This window comes from Spermophilus citellus (assembly GCF_964194105.1).
Source record: "Spermophilus citellus genome assembly, chromosome: 9".
Classification (NCBI taxonomy): domain Eukaryota; kingdom Metazoa; phylum Chordata; class Mammalia; order Rodentia; family Sciuridae; genus Spermophilus; species Spermophilus citellus.
The window spans coordinates 49821948-49845249 of NC_138191.1; the positions used below are offsets into that span (position 1 = coordinate 49821948).

At 37.5% G+C, this 23302-nt stretch overlaps 1 protein-coding gene across 4 annotated transcripts in view; it reads right to left on the minus strand.

Moving 5' to 3' along the window:
• The window catches only part of CDC14A (cell division cycle 14A), a 172405-nt gene that overhangs the window by 83217 nt on the left and 65886 nt on the right, over positions 1-23302 (minus strand). For all 4 annotated transcript variants that reach the window (XM_081307643.1, XM_081307642.1, XM_081307644.1 and 1 more), the window contains 2 exons: positions 6462-6528; positions 3310-3372 (listed from right to left, as the gene is read on the minus strand). In XM_081307643.1, the coding sequence (XP_081163769.1) occupies positions 3310-3372; positions 6462-6528 (130 nt within the window). The remainder of the gene's footprint in view (positions 1-3309; positions 3373-6461; positions 6529-23302) is intronic.

Sequence of the window (23302 nt, forward strand, 5' to 3'; positions counted from 1 at the left end):
TAATTGAAATTAATTTTCTTTCTTTTTTACCCTTTCTAAATGCAGCTACTAGAATATTTAAAATACATATGACTCTCATAATATTTCTAGTAGACAGTGCTGCTGTAGATCTTTGAATTACAGGATAAAGACAGATACAACCTTTGGCAGAATGAGCAGAGGTTTATATATAGACTGTATTCAACAGATATCTCCCATGTTCGGCTGTCCTCAATGTTTACATTTGTAAGTAGCATTCTGATCATAAAAGTCCCCTTTAATATCACCCAGAGACAAAGTCTTGTTGGTTTAGGCTTTTTCTTGAGCCATATTATATATTGGATGTACTTTAGTGAGGAAGTGTCTTTGAAAGGTCTCATCCTGAATATCCCCTAGTCATCAAGGTGATATTCTCACAAATTGCTGTTGGTGATAAAATTTTACTTTGAAAATTACAATGCCTTCATTGGAATGCTGACTCTGCTGGAGTTAATGAAGTATAGAAATTCAGCTCCTCCTCATAAGTTCGCCAAATGTCCAGACTCACCCTCGGAGCAGGGCAGACAGCAAGACACCAAGCTCTGGCAGGAAGTGACTGGGCCCCAAAGTGTTGGCAAAGACAGTCCTTTCTTTACTCATTTATTCATAAAGCAAACATTTATGAAATGCCAAACACTTCAATTTGTGATTTTCCTCTTTTATGGGCTTTATGATGGAATAGATACATCATTCTCAAAACGGAAGATGTTTGACAGTAAACTTTTCAAATGTTCACCAAAACCGACTACTTCCCTCCCAATCCCTGGATGGTGGTTGTTAGCTCAGAGGATGAAGCTCACTCCCACCAGATGTTTGGTTGGTTGCTTGGTTGCTTGGTTGGTTGTAAGAACTGAATTGCACTATGTGCTTAAGGTTTTTCAACAGTGCTTTCAAGTCACCTTGAACATTGACATCAAAGTTAAAAGACAGAGTGAAAGAAAGGAAGAGGTGGATGAAGGAATAAGTAAAACATCAGTGAGCTTGTCCTCTTTATTGTAGTGTTTGTTCCTTCCTTTCCTTCTGCATCCCTCACCAACCTCTCTTTTTATTAAAATTGCTTTAGTGTTTGGCCATCTGTTTTTCTCCATGCTTACATATATGGAGTACAGATCTGAATTATTCTGGGGAGGAGGACCTAAAATTTATCTAATTTGGAGACTCACTTTAAAAATCCAGAATTTTTATTCCATATTCCTACAGGTGGCACACACACAGGGACTTGGAAGGCTGAGACAAGAGGATCACAAGTTTAAGGCCAGATTCAGCAAACTAGCAAGGCCCTCATCAATTCCAAATAAAAAATAAAAAGACACCCCTGGGTTAATCCCTAATACCAAAAAAAAAAAATTACTATCATAGAATTGGTATAGAACATTAACAGGCACCCATGCAAATAAGAGGTCTCAACATTTAAACTTCATTAACTTCAAAATATATCAGCTCTGTGCCTATGTAATATGTATTATGTAGCATCATACATATAATATGTATGAGATGGGAGTGTCTTGTTATATTTTATTTATTTTAAAAGGATTATAAACACCCTTCTGTGTCTTTTCAACAATACAATATAGAAATCATCCTAGGTAGTATCATTGAATTCATTTTTTTAAATGTTCATATCACATCCATGATGTACATGTACCACAAATAATCCAGCCATCTCCCTTATTAGGTGTACATCCCTCCATTTCTAGTCTGTCTGTTTTGAAGAAAGGATTCTTTCACTACTATACAAATGCCACAAAAATACTTCTATAGTTTTTTAGAAACTGTGAACTTTTAATAGATTGCACTAAATTTATTAATTTTGGGAGAAGTAGCAATTTCATTATGTTGAGATGTTCTAAAGAAGAAAACAGTATGTTTTTCCACTTGGACAAATCCCATCCACAGGGTATTTATGATCCAATAAAGAAAATAAAGCTTGTGGGCACATAGCCATGATGTGAGAAAAAAGGAAAACACGAATTATAAAACATGAAAGTAATGGGAAGGGAATACTCTAGAGGTACAGTCAGAAGAGGAGAGTTAAGGGAGGGGAAAAGCTAGGAGAAAGCAAGCTCAGCTGGGACACAGAGATTTGAGAAACAGCAAGGTTGCAGCTCAGAGGGGCTGGAACAGAAAGTGCAGATGGTACAGAACCAGGAGATGAGGCCATGAGGTAGGTGGAGCTCAACAGAGCCAAGAATTCCAGACAGAAGAGTGCATCCTCCTTCAGCAGGGCAATGGGACCCACAGCCAGTTTGGGGCCAAGAAGAAAATAAGATGAGAGCTCAGTTTTAGGATTACTCAGGCAGCCTGGGAGGAGAAGGCCGGCACTCAGGCAGAGAGCAGCAATAGTAGTCCACAGGAGACCATATGAGACCTAGGCTGGGAGGGAAGAGAGAGGAAGGAAGAGAGGAACACATCCTGTGGCACCAGTGACAGGAATTCAAACACTAGATTAGGGAGGGGAAAATACGGATGCTTCTAGTCTTGAACCTGTGTTGATGGTGACACCATCAACACAGATGAACAAAGCAAAAGACGGTGTTTGGATGAAAGATTTGTTTAGAATCGTTAAATGTAACATGCAGGCAGGATATTCAAGTAGACATAGCCTGGACTAGAGCCCAAAACATGAAGGCCATCCTGGTCTTTCAAAGAATAGTGATACATTTTCCTACTTCCCTGCGGGCACCAAGCAGATGAGCTCACGTTCAGAGAATGTCAAGCCTCCTCACACTCCACAGGCTTATCATCTTTCAGAAAAAGTTAAAAACTTCTGGACTCCTTACACTGCTCACAGAGTGCCCTTCTTCAACATCTGCTATGGTCTGACCCAGCCTGGACAGCCACTGCCCAAATGCACAGACAAGACATCACCTGAAAGCCTCATAACATGAGAAAAAGTTCAATGAACTCTTAGAACTAAGTGCATTCAACACTGCTTCAACATAGAATACATACCCTCAAGAGCACTGTAAGGTATACATCCAGTTTTGTTTTAAATAAAACTGAATTTTCAAATAAAAGTAGCTTATAATTTTACCAAACTATACTTCAAAATTATTTTTTCTTCCAAAGGTACAAAGTGATTGTCAATAAAGTTTGATAAGAGAATATATAGAGATACATGACGTTTTCCTAAATTAAAATTTTGGTGATCCTTGGTTCAACGATAATAAACAAAGCTGAAAAAACAAAACAATTGGTGGGGGGATTCAAGAATGCTTTTATTTAGCAGTTATATGGGAAAAAAATAATCAATATGAAATTATATTTTGCAAAAATATTAAATATACAAACCTCATAATGTTCATATTCCTCCACATCAAATGTCTCAAAGTCAAAAAATCCATGTTGTAATCCCTAAAAGAAGAAGAATTTCAGTTAGTTTTTATACTTAATTGATGGAATACACTCATCATTTCTGAAATTCCCAATAAAAAAAAAGTAAAATAAGAGCTTGAAACTTAATTTTATGCATCTCTAGAAATCATTTCATAACAGTGGTCCCACACAGGATGTCTCTTGGGTGCTAATTTATATTAATTTTACTTAATAATGCATATAAAATGGGACAAATTAGCAAATTTATGATTAAAGCTTACTGAGAACTATACCTATGACAGAATAAATATTAGAGTGATTAACTTACCAGATAGAAAAATAATCAGTTATTCTTAGAAAGTTTTGTTTTCTTTAATAATATTTAACCAAAAAAGGGAATTTTTAATTTCTAATTTACTTCTAAAATTCTATTTTGAGACATTCTGTTTTCTGATGTTAGTCTAATGTTAGAAGGAAAAAAACCTGATATTTTTAACAAAACAAAAAAAAAGCTTCATACTTATTTTTCTAACTAATGACTTAGAACTTTTAAAAATTATTTAGCTTGTTCAGATCTAATATTTTCAGGAAGACAAATAGTCTTCTATTTTATAAAACCTGAAGTGATACAGATTACAAACCCACAGGTACTTTAAAAATTATATGGTCAAGTCATTAAAAATAGAAAAAGAAACTAACAAGCTAAGCTCCAGTACTTCCAGCTTTGAAAAACCTTTAGAGTATTTTTTCAAAATACAGGCCACAGGTCATCAGCATCAAAACACTTAAGGTAGTTTATGTTAAAAGACAGATTATTGGGCTGAGGCTGTAGCTCAGTGGTAAAGTGCTTGCCTTGCATGTGTGAGGGACTGGGTTCAATCCTCAGCATCACATAAAAATAAATAAAGATACTGTGTGTTCATCTACAACTAAATAAATATTTTTTTTTAAAAAAAGACAGATTCTTGGGCCCCTTCCCAGAACTGCTAGATGGGGCACAGAATCAGCACTTTAACATGCTTTCCTAGGTGATTCTTATAAATTCTAAATTCTGATAATACTGGTTTAGACAATTCCTTCCCAAAAAGAAGAACAAGTTAAACCTTTTAAAAAGCAACTTCATTCATTTATACTCACCATTCCAGAGAAAACAGTGAGAAAAATATGTTCTAAACAATCTACTTTTCTTCCTTTCTCCTTATTTTTAAAGTGTATGCTTGCAGATGTGTCTGTATGTTCACATAACACATGACCTACACTTATGACAATGTTAAGACATCAAAGCCAGAAAAATATCTTCCCTAAAAAGGCAAAAATGTGGCCACACTTTGAGTGCCCATTATCACAAGGGTTCTCCCCACCATAAAAACAGCCCAGAACATGGCACATCACGTAAGGTAGTATATACAGGCCAAGACTTCTCCCTTGCTTAAAGATGTGTAGAACATCTATCAGATCCTTTAAAATCTCATCTATATTTGGGAAGACCCCACCATCTGAGAAAACAATAAGTTTAGAGAAGGCTGTATTCATGACTAAAGTCCACCTTTCCTGTACAACAGGAAGCATGTCATGAATTTCTATATTGAGACACCAGTTACCATAATAACGGCCAGGGATATTCCAGTGAGAACTCTTTCTGAATTTTGTGTTGTAAAAGAAGCAGCACCTACCAGATGGAAGGATAGGCTAAATAACAATAATAATGACAATAAGTAAATCACTTTTTCCTCTCAGGCATTTTCTCTAAATGCTATAATTATGGGTTATGTGTTGGGTAATATCTCCATAAAATCTTTTAACTAGTATTTCTGGAAGTGTATTTCCATTATACTGTTGGCAAGGGTGGGATAAAGCATCCTTATAGCTTTTATGAGAAGAAAAATTTATGAAAACTATTTTCAAATCTTAGAGGCTTTAAAATCATTTTTTAAACAAAATATCAGGACTGGGGACAGGGTAGCTCAGTCATGGAGCACTAATCTAGCATGCACAAGACCCTGAACTTGATGCCCAGCACCACAGAAAAAAATAAATAAAATATCAAAGTCAGAAACAAGCATACATAAAACAAGCAGCATAATAATAATAATACTGTTTATCTCAATTCAAACATATCAAAACCAATTTTATATTACAAAAAAGAAACTTGTGCTAGCATCCTATTGACACTATATATATACTGACACTATATAACCAATGGGTTACATAACACATACATTTCTGACTGATAACAAATCACAACTTTACGTCCAAGATGGAATTGTGTACTTTCAGAACTCGTTAAGAGTAATCACAGGATAGCTTGCATGTCTTCTCAGATTATAAATTAAACATATCATAAAAATATAAAACACAACTAACTAACTTCAGAGTGTATCAAATTATCTGGAGGGGCTGTTCAAACACAGACCAAAGGGCCCCACCCCCAGAGTTTATGACTCAGTCAGTCATGGGCAGGGGTGAATTAACAGAACAGTGGCTTAGATAACTTCCTGTCTCTCTCCCACCAAGATTTAGCTTGATAATGAAGCTCAGTGGGTAACAAAGAAATGTCACTGGCACAGCTTCAAGGTAGAAGTGATCAATTTGGTCCAGAACACCTATTGTCTGTGCAGTCTCCCTCCATATCCAAAGGGGTTGGTTCCAGTATCCTTCACAGAAACCAAATTCTGCAAATGCTCAAATCCCCTATTATTAAATGGTGCAATATTTGCATATAACCTACATGCATCCTCCCATGTACTTTAAATCATCTCTAAATGACTTATAATACCAAATACAATGTAAATGCTAGATAATATTGTATTGTTTAAGAAATAATGGCAAGGAGGAGAAGTCTATAATGTAGAGTAGAGAAGCCGGGTTTTTTGTTTTTGTTCTGGTTTTTTTACACTCCCCAAATATTTTCCATCTGAGGTTGGCTGAATCATCGAGGAGGAACCCACAGATACTGAGGGCCAGCTGTACTTTTCAAATCAATCATCATTCAGGAATCGAAAACCCTTCAGAGCTCACTAGCTCCCCTCTCTCTTCTCCAATGGCAAACAAGAGTGTTGGAATTATTCCTTTTCTGTTTTTTTAAACTACTGTACAAACTACAGCAAAAAAAAAAAAATTGTTATTACCTTTCTGATTCCCTGTAAACAGTCGAGGATGGTGAGATTGTAAGTGCAATTTCCAAAGGAAGCATCCCTACAAACATAAATAAACTTAACATTAAAAACTTGCATTCAGAATTTTCAAGTAAAATACCTAAAGCAGTTTGAGATGCGCTTGCTCAGTTTCATGTTGTCAATATGACAAAACTTACGTAGCATGTCAGAACCTACTGGTTAACTATTCCTGTAACTTCACAGAAGCACTTCTGAAATTGCTCTAATTCAACAAGCAGAATTAATAAGAAAGCAGATTCAAGTCTGAACTCCAGAGTCAGACTGCTTTGGTTCAAATTCCCACTCTGCCATGTACTGGGTAAGAACTTGAGCAAGTTACTTTACCTCTAGGAGTCCTGGTTTCTTCATCTGTTGAAGCAAAGTTAATGACAGCAGCTAGCATTCATAAGGATTGATATTGGATTACATTAAAAAAAATAGGTAAAGTCCTTCAAATGTGCCTTGCACAAAGAAAACACTTAAATGTTATTACCACTCTTATTAACAGTGAATTGAGCTGTTTGGTTAAGTAAAACATTCATCATTACAATAGGCCTTTTGGCAGGGGACCAATCTTGTCAGGAGTGTGATAAACACAGCATTAGAAAGGTAAGGGGGACACTGTATGTAGGTCAATAGAACCTAGTAGTTACTTTCATGAATTAAAAGCCATCTCTCCTCCCTACAGGGAGCAGGGAGAGGGCTGAGGAAAATACAGTCACACTTCCCAACAGACAACCTCCTGGGATCCATGATGGCTACTTATGCACCCTGGGGTGCTCCGTCCAAAGAGTGGGAACTTACTGCACCAAAAATTGAGGGCTTCATGCTTTATTTAAGTTTTTAGAGCAACTCAGCAGATCTACTTCAGGCAACATAAAACTGAAGTATCAAGTTCAGGTCAGTTAAACAAGAACTGGCACTGGAGCTTTAACACTAGCAATGTTCCAAGGTGTCTGAGGCAAGAAACTTGACCTCAAGTCTCTTGGTCTCTGCCCAGCCCCCACTGCTGACCCAAGGAGGGAGCCCATGCCAGGCACCTGCCCTGACAAAGTCAAGTCCCACCCAAGCAACACCAGTATAAGGATAGCTCCTGGGAGAGAGCCAGAAGATGTCCAATGGGAGAACACAATTTTTAAGGGCTTTCAACATAATTAACATAAAACAAAGCTTTATATCACTAGCCATCCAACGTACTTAGAATCTGTGGCTGCTAAGCCATGAATTAAAATGTAACCCGAAATTTAGTGAGTTTCGGGTCCTGATAGCCTGATACAAATCTAGTGAGTTAGCCAAGGTTAACAGAAATGGTGCTTAAATCCTGAAACTTCAAAAGTAACCTATGTAACTAGAAGGATCAGTTCAGATATTTAAATTGATTTCAAGAGGAGTTTTGTTGTTTTGTTATTGTTTTCAAATACCATCTGAATTTATTTCAGTAAAAATAAAATGTCTTTTCAACTATCTTTAAAAGCTATAAATCACTTGCTAAGAAGCAAATTTTAATGACTGATACCAGAGAAAGGAATAGCTGGAGATCTAAGATTAAATACTAGTTTTTATAAACAATTACACATTCCTTTGCAAATACTTGTCTCTTTGGGGCAAGGATTCAGAATCTAGGTTCCATGGACCCATTTTTTAATGATCTAATGTTTTCAAATGAATAAAATAAAATATATAATATTAATGAAAAACCAATTTAAACAAGGTTATCAAAACATTAAAGAAAAAATTTATAATACCTCAAAATACACTTTTTAAGTTAATATATGACAAAATCTAGTGACAGATCTGATAACCACTGTACTTTTCAGCAAGAAATGAGCAGAAATAATATTTTTTATAATGTTGATACTAGTCTCTAGATTTTTTAAAAATGTTTATTTAGTTGTAGATGAACACGCAATATCTTTATTTATTTTATGTGGTGCTGAGGATTGAACCCAGTGCCTCACACATAGGAGGCAAGCACTTTACCACTGAGCTACAGCCTCAGCCCCCAGAAATAATATTTTAAGATTTAACAACTGCAATGTGATATAAAAATGCCTGTGATTTCTAGTGACAAAGTCAAATATGTTGCTAAAGCCACTATAGTTCACTTCTAAATTTTATAATTAAATTTAATACTATAAATTATAAGTTTAGTGAAAATAAAGATAATTTTCTTTTCTCACCTAAATTCACTAGCACTCAAGTAGATCAAAAACTACTGCTTTAATTTTTTACAAAGAAAATTCCTTTATATTCAAAAAGAGTAAAAAACAAATTTATAAGAATTGGAGGTACTTCCTATTCCTTTAAATATATCTTCCTACCCCTAGCCTCGACTAAATGATTTCACAAATAGACCTAATGTCTGCAAACTATGCTGAGACTATCCTGCTATCTCTTGTCCTGTCACAGCCATAACTGTTCCCAAGGACTGAAAAGACAGCTCTGAGCTGGGCACAGTGGTGCACACCTGTAGAGCCAGCTACTCAGGAGGCTAAAGCAGGATCACTTAAGCCCAGGAGCTCAAGGCTAGCCTAGGTAACACAGCAAGACTCTAAATAAATAATATAAATAAAATAAAATTGTTTTCAAAGAAAGAGAGCATGCACTCTGATGACTTCGTGGTCAAATCTGCACAGAGGCAAAGCTGGGAGAGATGAGTTCATATGCCACGGGACAGAATAAGGATACAGAGCAGTCTCAGCAAACTGGAAACACGAAAGTTTACAAACTGAAATATATAAGAAGGAATGCCATGAAATTCAGTAATACCCTCCTGACTGAAGGAAGGAGATGACACATCTCTTTTGAGCACCTAGGATGCCAGCTAATTTAGATACATCATGACAGCAACAGAAAGGAACAGATTCCAAACTTGCCCCCACACCAGGGAAGAGAGAAATGGTTTATTAGTAACATCTGGCTCATTTACAGACACAAGAGAGTAAATATACAGTGAAAGGACACAAAAACATGTTATATATTCCCTGGGGCCCAGGGCAGAAAGTCAAGGAGGAAAATTAAGCCCAGGAATCTACCACCAACCCAGAAACTCTTTCAAAATACTTTTTCAACCCTAGTGTAATCAATCCAATGTGGACAGGGAGAATAAGGAAAAAGAGAGAGAGAGAGAGTTTTGAAAGCTGGAGATCAGATGAATAAGTGGTAAATAAAGTTGAAGGCTAAGAAAACTGAATACCAAGCTGACAATGGGGAAACAAAAACAGAACTAACACAATTAATACCAGATAATTCTCAAAGGCTGGGTAACCAACAGGACAGGGTTCTTCTAGAAGTCAGAGTAAAGCACATTCCATCAGTAAGATTTGAAAGCCCATTAAAGTTGAGAGATTTTATTCTATAAAAGTAATATTATCACTCATTTTATCAATCAGTCCTCCTTGTTGATTTTCATCGACTCCTCAGAATCATTTGAAAATAAAATGGATTGGTCCTGAAAGGTATTGAGGTACCTGCCCCACCCAATGTTCAAACTTGAGTAGGAATTTTTCTCATCCATGTTATAACATGAAATGGATCTCAGGGGTTAGGAAAACAATAGGCTCTATTAGTCTCAAAAGTTCTTTCCTCTGCTGAAATTATATCATTATTTAACACTATCAATATTATTTTTCAGATCCATAGCTCTCTCCTGGATTCTTCCAAAAAGAATTTAAACACTTTTAGGTCTCTACCATTTTTTAAAAAGAACAAGTCATCCAAACTCTGTTGACTCCCCATTTTGCTTCAGATATCAGCTTCTTTTGTGCCCCCTCTTTAAAAGAAGACTCTCTAGGGGAAGGTAGGGCCTGGCTCAGTGGTAGAGCACTTGTTGAGCATGTTCAAGGCCTTGAGTTCGATCCACAACACAACCAAAATGAATTAATAAATAAATAAACAAAAACAGAATACACCTGTAAAGAATTACTCAACTTCCTCCTTGAAACGCACAGTTTGGTGGGGTTTAGTATGCTAGGAATGTTTTACAACCCCATCATCATTAATTCCCAAACACTTTTATCACCCCAAAAAGAAACTATATGATCATTTGCAGTCACTCCTCATTCTCCCTTCTCCCAGGCTCCTGCAATCTCTCATCTAGTCTGAGGACCCTTTGGCAAGCACCATCTTACTCAACATGTCACCATGAGTATCTTCCTTCTTTGAATACTATTTTCTCTTGGTCCCTGGATTTTCCTTCTACCTGTCCAATCACTACTTCCCATCTCCTTTGCAAAGTTACCCTTCACTTCCTTCTCCTTAGAAGTTAGACCTCTACAAGGTGCAATTTCAGCCCAAATTCTTCTCACTCCATTCTCTCTCCCTAGACCAGGAGCTCTCAAACTTCAGTGTGCACCATCATCACCTGGATAGTTCCTTGAAACATAGATTTCTGGGCCTACCCCAAGTTTCTGACTCAGGTCTAAGACAGGGCCTAAAATTTGCATTTCTAACAAGCTCCCAGGTGGTGCAGATGCTCCTAGTAGGAGGAAACACATTTGGAAAACCATTTGCCCTAGACAATCTCATCTACTTATCTATCTACAATGACACTCAAATACATCTCTCTAGCACAAACTCCTTTTTTTAACATTTTATTTTTTCTAATTAGTTAGACATGATGGCTGAATGCATTTTGTATCACTGTACACAAAGGGAGCACAATTTTTCATTTCTCTGGTTGTATATGCTGTAGAATGGTACCATTTGTGCAATCATTACATGTACCTAGGGTAATGATGTCCTTCTCATTCCACCATCTTTCCTACCCCCGTGTCCCCTCCCCTATACCCCTCCCCCATGCCCAATCCAAAGTTCCTCCATTCTTCCCAGGTCCCCTCCGGCAATTGTGGATCAGCATCCACTCATCAGAGAAAATGTTCAGCCTTTGCTTTTTTGGAATCGGCTTACTTTGCGTAGCATGATATTCTCCAACTCCATTCATTTACCTGTAAATGCCATAATTTTATTCTCTTTTAATGCTGAGTAATATTCATGTGTGTGTGTGTGTGTGTGTGTGTGTGTAGATAGATAGATAGATAGATCACTTTCTTTATCCATCCATCTATTGAAGGGCATCTAGGTTGGTTCCACAGTTTAGCTATTGTGAATGGAGCTGCTATAAACATTGATGTGGCTTTGTTACTATAGTATGCTGATTTTATTTTTTTTTAATTATTTTATTGTTGGTTGTTCAAAACATTACATAGTTCTTATTATACCATATTTCACAGATTGATTCAAGTGGGTTATGAACTCCCATTTTTACCCCGTATACAGATTGCTGTGTCACATCAGTTACATTTCCATTGATTTACAAATTGCCTTTCTAGTGACTGATGTATTCTGCTGTCTATCCCATTCTCCACTGTCCCCTCACCCCTCCCCTCCCCTCCCCTCCCCTACTCTCTCTCCATCCCCTCTACTATAAATCGTTTCTTCCACTTATATAATTTTTCTCCTACTCCTCCTTTCCTCTTATATGTAATTGTGTATAACCCTGAGGCTCACCTTCCAGTTCCATGCAATTTCCCTTAACTCTCACTTTCCCTCCCGCCTATCATCCCTGTTTAATGTTATTCTTCTTCTCCAGCTCTTCGTCTCTACCCTGTCCTTGGTTACTCCCCTTATATCAAAGAAGACATTTGACATTTGTTTTTTAAGGATTGGCTAGCTTCACTTAGCATAATCTGCTCTAATGCCATCCATTTTCCTCCAAATTCTATGATTTTGTCATTTCTTATTGCAGAGTAATACTCCATTGTGTATAAATGCCACATTTTTTTAATCCATTCATCTATTGAAGGGCTTCTAGGTTGGTTCCACAATCTTGCTATCGTGAATTGTGCTGCTATGAACATCGATATAGCAGTGTCCCTGTAGCATGCTCTTGTTAGGTCTTTAGGGAATAGACCGAGGAGGGGAATAGCTGGGTCAAATGGTGGTTCCATTCCCAACTTTCCAAGAAATCTCCATACTGCTTTCCAAATTGGCTGCACCATTTTGCAGTCCCACCAACAATGAACAAGTGTACCCATTTCCCCGCATCCTCGCCAGCACTTGTTGTTGTTGGATTTCTTAATGGCTGCCAATCTTACTGGAGTGAGATGGTATCTTAGGGTGGTTTTGATTTGCATTTCTCTGACTGCTAGAGATGGTGAGCATTTTTTCATGTACTTGTTGATTGATTGTATGTCCTCCTCTGAGAAGTGTCTGTTCAGGTCCTTGGCCCATTTGTTGATTGGGTTATTTGTTATCTTATTATCTAATTTTTTGAGTTCTTTGTATACTCTGGATATTAGGGCTCTATCTGAAGTGTGTGGGGTAAAGATTTGTTCCCAGGATGTAGGCTCCCTGTTTATCTCTCTTATTGTTTCTTTTGTTGAGAGAAAACTTCTTAGTTTGAGTAAGTCCCATTTGTTGATTCTGGTTGTTAACTCTTGCGCTATGGGTGTCCTATTGAGGAATTTGGGGTCTGACCCCACAGTATGTAGATCATAGCCGACTTTTTCTTCTATCAGACGCCGTGTCTCTGATTTAATATCGAGCTCCTTGATCCATTTTGAGTTAACTTTTGTGCATGGCGAGAGAAAGGGATTCAGTTTCATTTTGATGCAAATGGATTTCCAGTTTTCCCAGCACCATTTGTTGAAGATGCTATCCTTCCTCCATTGCATGCTTTTAGCCCCTTTATCAAATATAAGATAGTTGTAGTTTTGCGGATTGGTTACTGTGTCTTCTATTCTGTACCATTGGTCCACTCGCCTGTTTTGGTACCAGTACCATGATGTTTTTGTTACTATTGCTCTGTAGTATAGTTTGAAGTCTGGTATCGCTATACCGCCTGATTCACACTTCCTGCTTAGCATTGTTTTTGCTATTCTGGGTCTTTTATTATTCCAGTATGCTGATTTTAAATCTTTGGGGTATAGACGGAGAAGTGGGGTAGCTGGGTCAAATGGTGGTTCCATTCCCAGTTTTCTAAGGAATCTCCAGACTGCTTTCCAGAGCGGTTGTGCCAATTTGCAGTGCCACCAGCAATGTACGAGTGTGCCTTTCCCCCCACATCCTCACCAATATTTATTGTTGCTTGTATTCTTGATAATTGCCATTCTGACTGGAGTGAGATGAAATCTTACAGTAGTTTTGATCACAAACTCCTTCTTAGAACTCCAAAATAGTATAGCCAATAATCACCTATGTGACATTTCCATTTGGGTGCCTAAAACTCATTGTGTAGGAAATATTTCTCAAATCCCTCCTCCTCCCCAGAAACCAACAGTGACAACTATCTGGCCCTCTAGCCCTCCTGGTCTACACAAATGATACAGCTTCCACAGTCATCCAGGCTGGAAGCCCTTCCAGAAGCCTCTCCTTTTTTCTCTTCCCCTTGTCCTATCCTTCCTATGCTTTTCCCTCATATGTACCTTTTAATGCATTTTACCCTCCAACTCCACTACCACTGTCTTTCTATATCTACTCTCTGTCTTTAATCAGTTTTCTTCATTGGAACCAAAGTGGTATTTTTAAGAAGCAAATCTGATCTGGTCACCCTTCACCTGTAACTCTTCACTAAGTTCCCAATGCTTTCAAGGTAAAGTTCAAATCCTCAACAGGGATGAAAGGCCCTGTGGCTGGTCCTGCCTGCCTCACATGCTTCCTCCTTCCTGCTCACCTAATTCTCTGGTCCCAATTTCAGAGAACCTCCCTAAGCTCTGAGCACTTGGCTCTCCCACAGGACCTTTGCCTCTGCTAGTCACATGTTCTTCCTGACTCTCCCTTAGGCACCTAGGTTGCCTTCCCCACCCTTCAGATCTCAGCTCAAACACTACACCAAACTTAGGGAGGACCCTCCAGCCCCATCCTGACTAGATCAAGTCTCCCAGATTTTTTTTTCTTCTTCTTTGGCTTTAACCTCAATTTGAAATTATATCCTGGTGTACTAATTTTGATGCTCTGCCTCTAGCTCTATGATAGTTTCAGAGAAAGTAAGATCTATACGTTTATCATTCACCACTGATTCCTCAGTACCTGGCACAAAATAAGACAGTAAATGTCTATAAATAAATGTATAAATTAAGTAAAGGAGCTTGAGGACTCATCCCAAGAAAATTTTCTATAATATTTCATGATTACTTTGTTAACTTAAGTAGCCTAATGCCTTAATTCTCAGTAGCAAGAACTTTCCTTGCATTTAAATCCCTCTGTCCATTTAAAGTCATTTCCTTCTGTTCTCTCTGCCAAAGAGTATTTAATTAAAGAAAGTTAAAAGCAGTGATGCTCCAGGTAGTTTGCTCTTCCTTTGTCAGGTGGTATTAAACACACTGGCTTTATAAATAACCCATGCTTCAGAGAGGCAGAAAGAGCTTTGAGGATTTAAACCACTGTACCAATGTGCCAAACAGTTTCAACTCTCACAGGGGTTTTTTTGGCAGTTATAGTTCCCAACTGTTTACTTAACTATTGATCTGCTTTTTTCATTCATTCATTCATTCATGCATATATACACTCATTCATTCATATTTGTTGAACCAAATATTTATTAAGAAGAATGAGAGCTCATGTATTTTTCCACCTCCCCATAAAACAGAGGAAAGTATGCACACCCCTGTGGCTCAGGAAAACTACAACTCTTTCCCTTATTTGTCATAATAGTTTGACCATGTATTGCATTACTCTGTTAAACTCATCAACACAAGGCTACTCTTCATTCAGGAGATATGGTAATACTTAAACATCCAAGGCTTCTATCATTCATCTCAGCTGAAGAATAAATCATGTGTCTCTAAACCCAATACAGAAGACTAATGTTACAGTCAACCACTGTCTAGAGACATCCAGATGCAAATTTAGCTCAGCCTTATGCTTAACCATCTAACCTTCATCTATTCCAGCAATTCTACCTTTCTAAATGTGACTTCTGGCAAAACAGTGAACTAAACCACATAGCCACGATTAAACAATTATAACAATCCATAGAACTATAATAAGTGTAATAAATACTTGTTGAATATGAAAGTAAATCAATGAATATTTGAACAGAAGCAGCAACTGGATTTTTCATTAGTTTATGTTTTAGCATTTACTTTGCAGAAAAGCAAAAGAAAAATTAAATTTAAAAAACCTAAAATCAACAACCACAGTGAGATACTAAACAAAAGGGCTTAATTCACTGGTGCCCTAGAGCTGTCTTGTATAGCCCTCTCAGAGTCAGTTGTTAAATAGAAACTTTCTGAGCCCAAGTCAGCAGTCATAGTAATATTTGCACCACAAGAACCAGCAAACATTTTATACTCACTGAGATGCTTTACCAATATACCTCCGCTTATAATCTACGAATCTAAGAAATCACTCATAATGAAGCAACCTTGTAAATGTTTCTAATGGGGAGATGAAATCAGAGATGAAAGAACATATTTACACTGCACAATAAGAAAGTATTTCTGGTAATGAAGTTGTTTGAAATGAAGAATGGAGAAAAGGCACAGTATCCACAGTGTGGAGACTACACTATAGAATAAAAAAAAAAAAAAAACTGATGGTAAATGGAATAACAAATACTGGGAATGACTATGACCTAAATGTCTTGGGTCATGATTCTTCATAAATTCTCAGAATAACAAGTAACTAGGAGATATGCAAATATTTGCAGAGCAATGGGTTGAAAAAGATCTCAAAAGTCATCTCAGAACCCTGTAAAGCACTGAACTGAATCCCATCCTCACACTCACTCCGAGAATGTGAATTTCTGAAGATAGAAAATGTGTGTTCTTTATGTCTGTGTGCCCAGAGAATAATACAGTGTTGGGTGCATGAATATGTTGTAGTTGCTGATGAATGAATAAATGATCATTACCAGGAGTTCATTTATCTTTGTTGAACACCTCTAGTGGCTGAGAACTATTGATCTTTCAAAGTAAAATTTATTTTTCAAAAAAAAATTTTTTCTGATACTAGGGATTGAACCTAAGGGTACACTACCACTGAACTACACCCCCCAGCCCTTTCTATTTTTTTCCCTGAGACAAGGTCTCACCAGGTAGCCCAGGCTAACCTCAGACTTGCAATCCTCCTGACTTAGCCTCCCAAGTAGCTAAGATTACAAATATGTGCCACTGCTAAAAAATTTTTAACTATAAACTATGTAAAGTAACAAAACATGCTCTAAATCATTGCTATCTAATAGAAATATAATGCCAGTCACAAAAGAAAGCTGCATACAATTATAATTTTTTCAAAGCCACACTAAAATAAAATAAAAAGAAATAATTCATTTTAATAATATATTTTGTTTAAACCAATATACCCAGAATATTATCATTTGAGCATGTAATCAACATAATTTTAAGTATTTTTACATTCTTCTTTTAAACTAAATCTTTGAAACCCAATTTATACTTAGTATTTATAATCCATCTCAGGTTGGACTTGACAGATTTCAGGTGCTCAATAGCATGTTAGCTAGTAGCTATCACACTAGTAAGTTCAGCCCTAGACTATCTGAAATTATATTAGAACTAGACAATGCCCCCCAAGTGACACAACTGTCTAAAATATACCCCAGTTTCCAGCCTCTGTACAAATCCCTTGTATGCATGTACTAGCCACAAGAAAAAGAGTTGAATGTTTATAACTTTTAGGTCTATAAGATGAAAATGTATTTTTATAAGAACTAGTGGAAAGAACAAAACCAAATGGTTGCATAGTGCAGGGCCAAACGCTGACCATAACCAGTACCTAACAAAAAAAAAAAAAAAGTTACAGAATTCCCTGCTTCTCATATTTAACCTCGGGCTATATGTTAACCACTTTTCTAAAGAAATAGGTGAAAATTCAATTCTAAATCGTTACTTTAAAAGGTCACATAAACTCAGCAGGATAGAATCTGTATAGAACTAGCAATAAAACCATAAAAAAAAATATACCAAAAGATGTGCTCTGAGCCTTCGATCAATATCTGACTGACACCTATTTAACTGCATTAATTTTTCTTTAAAAATAAAAATAGTGACAAATTGTCTTTAAATTGTCATAAAGGTAAATAAACATTTGCAATCATGTTCAAAACTCTTTATCAACTAAGATTGGCAATGGAAATATAACATAAAGTATCCAAAACCCTAACTGCACTAACCCTACGCAGAAACTTTGGTAACACTAAGCTTTCAGGAATAACTGAAAAAGGACTTTGAGACAATTCTTACAGTGCAAATCACTGACACATTACACTGTCTTGTTCCAGGTGACAAAAGAATGGATGTAACTCACCTACATGTGTATTTAATGGGTCACAGAAACCCTGACAATTGTTTCTGTTTTCACTGGAGAATGGTGCTTATTTGCCAATTTAACAAGAAAAAATCTGATAAAGAATCTGTTTTTTACTGTGATCCAAGTTACTCAAAATAAACCCCAGCCACTGAGAATAGATTCAACAGTTTGGACTGAATAAGCCATCTATTTTCAACACTCAGGAAACTGGCACACCCTCACTATTCAAAACTAATGTCAATTTTTCCATCACACCACACATCAAAATCAAAGGTTTGCCAAATACGGTATGCCTATAATCCCAGCAACCAGGGAGGCTAAGGTAGGAGAATCACAAGTTCAAGGCCAGCCTCTACAATTTAGCAAGGCCCTAAGCAACTTAGTGAGACCCTGTCTTAAAATAAAAAACAAAAAGGGTTTAAGATAAGACCCATGGGGCAGAACTGACCCCAAAGATTAGTACTGAGAAGTAGCAAAAGTAGTTGAGAATTAAAGAAATATCTTTAAAAAGTTTCCACATTTTTGAAACTCAAAGAAAACATGGTAAGGAAAATTTATCCTTCAAAGTACAAAGTCAATTACTAAACACATTTTGACAAAAATCACAATGCTATATTTGAACTAAGAAATATCTGGTTCAATATTTTATGTGAAGAGACATATTTTATAATTACAAATAACACCAGCTCATGTTTACTTTTCTTTAGAAGAAAGAAAGCAGCCTCCTGCCAAGATTTAAGTGTTTGACCCTTCTGAGCCTTTGTTAAAAGACCTGCAAGTGCTGGCATGCCCAGAAGATCTAGAATAATTGCTTTTGAGATTTCCCATTAAGACTCAGTTACATAGCTCAGCAACTATGGTATCACTAGGAGTCATCCCCAAAACACAACAAACACCTCCCTTAACACAAACAGCATGAGTCCATTTTTCATGATAAATGTCATTAAAGGATTGCCAGTGGGAGATTTGTGGATCCTCAGGTCAAGGAAGATGGTGTGGCCTCACATCTGCTTTGAGAGAAAACTTAAATATTCCTGTTCACCTTAGATGAAATACCACTATTTGGGATAAGCCACCTATTTCCAAGATCTGATCCCAAGAGATATTTTTTTTGTTCCACACAAACGTGGATCAGGAAAAATGCCTCAGAGTGTTTCAAATCTGTAGCTCTGCCAGATGTTCATAGAAATGGGCGCAGGGGTGGGGGGATCAGTACTTTGGAAAGCTGTGGGTTAAATTACTCAGAACCAGTCAGAATCTTTAAAATGGGAGCGTACTTTATAAGTCTCCAAGATGGAGCAGTCTAAACTTATTTGATCATTGAATTTGTTTTGTTTTGTTTTGTTTGGGCCATGGTATATCTTAAAGATCAGTTTTTCACATCAGCCGCATATTTTAAAAACTCTAATACCCAGACTTCACCCCAGGTCAACTCATTAGAATTTCTAGGGGTGGAACCCTGGCATCAATAGTTTTTATAGCTTCCCCCGTGTGCACAAACGTGGATCAGGAAAAATGCCTTAGAGTGTTTCAAATCTGTAGAACCAACTTGAGAACCAACATATCTTTGGGAAAAAACTGAACTATACATTCTATTCTCTTCTTCAAGCTAAAAAAAATAAAAAATTTTTAAAAAAGCTGCACAAAATTACAAACAAAGAAAAACTAATGACTAGAGTTAGGCCATCCTACTTCAACCAGCTTTATTCCACTAGACATTAGCACAACACCCTACCTCTGACACCTCCGTCACCTCCACACCTCATCATTATTTTTCATGCCATTCTTTCTAGATAGGTCTTCAAAACTGGGTCCCTGGACATAATTTATTGTTAGCATAATTTTATTCCCCTTTGAGTCTGTATGCCATAGAAAATTTGTGGTATTTTGCAGGTTTAGGAATCATCACCAACATCAAAAAACTTGTCAAGCTGATACATACAAACCGATAAACCAAGAAGTTAGTATCAAATGAATTTTAACACAGAAAAATATATATACCTCAAAGAAGAGTTGTGCCACTTAGATTAGTTAACTTTCAATGTTTTGTGAAACTTGAAACTCCCACAAGCACTGTTTTATGAGTGCCCAAGAGCCTACACCTGAAAGCCATCACCATTACCTCCATGAAAACAAGGTGTGACTCCACTAGGGGCCCGTGGTCTTGTGGAACTTTAGACAAGAGGCAATTAATATGACCTCACAGAATATACACTAAGTCTGGTAGTATACCGAAGGGAGGGAACCTCTAAAAGACTCATCTCAGGCTTGCCAATTTAAACTCTGCTGACTCTGCCCCCAGGACTGAAAGGCCCCTTGTATCCTTGAAGGCCGGCTGCCAGGCCCACACTGAGATGGGCGGACAAAAAAGAATTCAAGGAGATGGAAATACTCTCTCCCTCTAATTTTCAGCTAGAATCACTCTTGATAAACACATTGACTGTTCTTACTACAAAAGAAAAGCACAGTTTGACACAAACACCTTACAATTCAGTGGAACACCCTAAGACTGACTCGCAAACGGTAACACTGCAACACTCCTGAGTGTCGCAACGAGACAGAAATTCAACTATCTCTATAGTCAACTTGTACTTAATTTAATCAAGAAGTCAGTAAAGCTACACAAATCTTTTTCTAAATCTGTCTCATTTCTAGTGAATTTTTAACTAGGTTAATAGAAGGCTATAATTTAAAAATTTTAAATATAAACCCAAATAGAAAAAAAAATCAGGTCATCTTTTTGGTTATAATGATGGACCTATACTACAAGCACCACATTATTACTATCCTATCTAGTGTACCGTTAATTTTTTAAAAGCCTATGCCACAAAAAAATGATGCCTATGAACAAAAAGTTATAGCACCCAAAATCAGCACTTGGATGGTTATGCAAAGCATATGCCACATGAACAAAAAGTTATAGCACCTAATGGTTATGCTTATTTCCATGAAAGTGTTCTGTGGGTCCTAACCCCCAGATCCAAAGTTACACCTTACTTTTCAGTATACCCATCACACCTATCTCCTAACCCTAGTAAAACCCTGTAATTGTTTTGCATACTCGTACTTTCTACGAACTATACAGACTTCCCCTGCAGTAAGTATGAAGGTATCCTAGTCATCTTTAGATCCATAGGAGTAACACAGTGGCTGGCATAGAAGGAATAATGTACTTATTTTATTCTCTTTGGACACAAATGGAAAAGAACTCAATTCCAGCTATTGAGAGTAGAGTCAGCCATGCAAACAAATAATTATGATACAAAATGTAGGCTTTAATATTATGTGTAGTATTGTAATACATAAAACATAAAACGAAATTATAGGTAAAGGACCGGCCAAGCTTCTTCAGATAAATGAGGAAAGGCTTTACAGAAGTGACTACTCAAATAAATGTCTGAGAAATAAATAAATCTTGAAGAAGAGCATTGTTTATATTGATGATAGCCTTTATCAAAAGACTCTAAAATTATAGCACAAATGGGTACATAGGCATTGCAGTAAATAGTACATCTGAACATACCAACCACACCTTCAAAAGCCTTCAGATCCCCTTTTTTAAACAATTTTAAGCAATAGCAAGGTGTGGTGCCTGTAATCACAGTGACTTGGGAGGCTGAGACAGGAGGATCATAAGACTAAGGCCAGCCTCAGCAACTTAGCAAGATCCTGTCTCAAAATGAAAAATAAAGAGGACTGGGGGTGTAGTTCAGTGGTAAAATATCCTGGGTTCAGTCCCCAGTACCCCCCCCACACACACACACAGAGTATTACACTAGGCACAGGGATAATGCATTAGTTCATTTAATCCTAGAATAGCCTAGTAGCCATTTTACAGATCAGGAAACTAAGTCTCAGAGAAGACAATTTGCCCAAGCCACTTACACTTACTATAAATAATGAGAAGTAAACTGAAGCTTCAAACCCAGCCTCCCTACCTCCAAAGCATATATTCTTAACTACTTTGCTTAGAACTGAAGTAGAATTATTAGTATTATCATTATTTTCTTTTCTGACAAAATAGAACTTTATTTCATAAAGTGCTTTCAAATGACAGGAGGGAAAAAAATCTCTAAGTTTCCTTAACACTCTCCTGTACATAAGCCATCACGGGTTTCTCTGCCCTTCTGTCAGGAGTCGCCATGAACAGGAGCTGAGCATGGTACCCTTAGCCTTGGGTGATGGAGGTGTGGAACTGGCGTCCACTTGCAGCCTGAAAGCAGGTGGACCTCACCTTCACTAGGCAAGGAATTACAGCTCTGAGAGTGTGTGTCCCCCAATGGGACTGGGCTACACTGCCCTGAAGCCCAATCCCTTGCTTCATTTGGGTGGAACTTTCTCGAGTGTCTTCCCCTCAATAAATAGGGTTTCAGGTGTGCTCTTTCTTTTGCCAGCCTCTCTTGCCTCCCTCATGGGAGCTGGGGCAGAGGAGCCGTCACTGAACCCCAAGAAAAAGGTACTTTCTATGCCTGTAGGATTTGTTCGTGCCAGCCCAATTCACTGGAGTGACCCTGACTCCCTTCAATGGCTAAGGGCTCATTCTCCCAAAGGCTGGAGGGTGTGCTCCTCTCAGCACCCCATCCTTGACCTCCCTACAGCACTCTGCGGCTGCCTCCCAGGTGCCCCCTTCCTGCCTTCATACCCAACTGTGTCCCTCTCTCTCCTGTGGTCTCAGAAACGGGTGGGAATCTCTTGGGTCTTAAAGGATTGTGTCTTATTCTCTCAAACCTTTACCAAGAAGAACCCTCTGAATGTACAGCAGAGTGGGAAGACAGCACAGAGGCCCCTGGGGTACCCAAATATACCTCCTTATGATAACAGTAACAATAAAAAGCAGTACATATGCTTATAGGTTTCAATACACAAATAAGCAAAAAGGGAAAATTATTTTTAAAATTCACAGTTCTATCAGAGATTGCTGTTTTGGTAGTATTTTGGTTAAATTTGGGTTTTGGGGTTTTTTTTAATCAATGCTAGAGATTCAACCCCAGACCTGGGGAGCCAAGGTCTACCACTGAGCTATACCCATAGTCCCCTTCTACTTTTTAAGCAAGGTCAAGTTTACCCTAAATTTTTTTTTAATTTTCTTCAGGTGATACTTACATAACTTTCTTTTCCAACACTGTAACAAGAGACACACTTCCGGAGGATGTAAACTCCATGTGTGTACTAAACAGGGCATCTAGGGTCCCCACTAAACCCATGCTCCTGGAAGGTCCTTGTTCCATATCCTCAGGACCTGACATGAGTCACAGCTCAATCGATGCTCATGGAATTAAAGAATGGAGGAATCAATGATGTAGATTATTAAAAGCAAACAAAGCTCGACACAGTTATTAGTTCCTAAATTAGGCTCTCTTTGTGCTTCAAGAAAACTGTCAGAATATAGAGAGCGTTCTAGGAAAAAAAATTAAAATAAAAGATAAACTCCTAAAAGGAACAAGCCATTTTATTCTTACTAGCTACAGGGGGGTGGGAATTATGCAAAAAGAAATAATAAAAATACCATCTGACCTCAGAGAGGAGGGAGAAAAAAAAAAAACAAA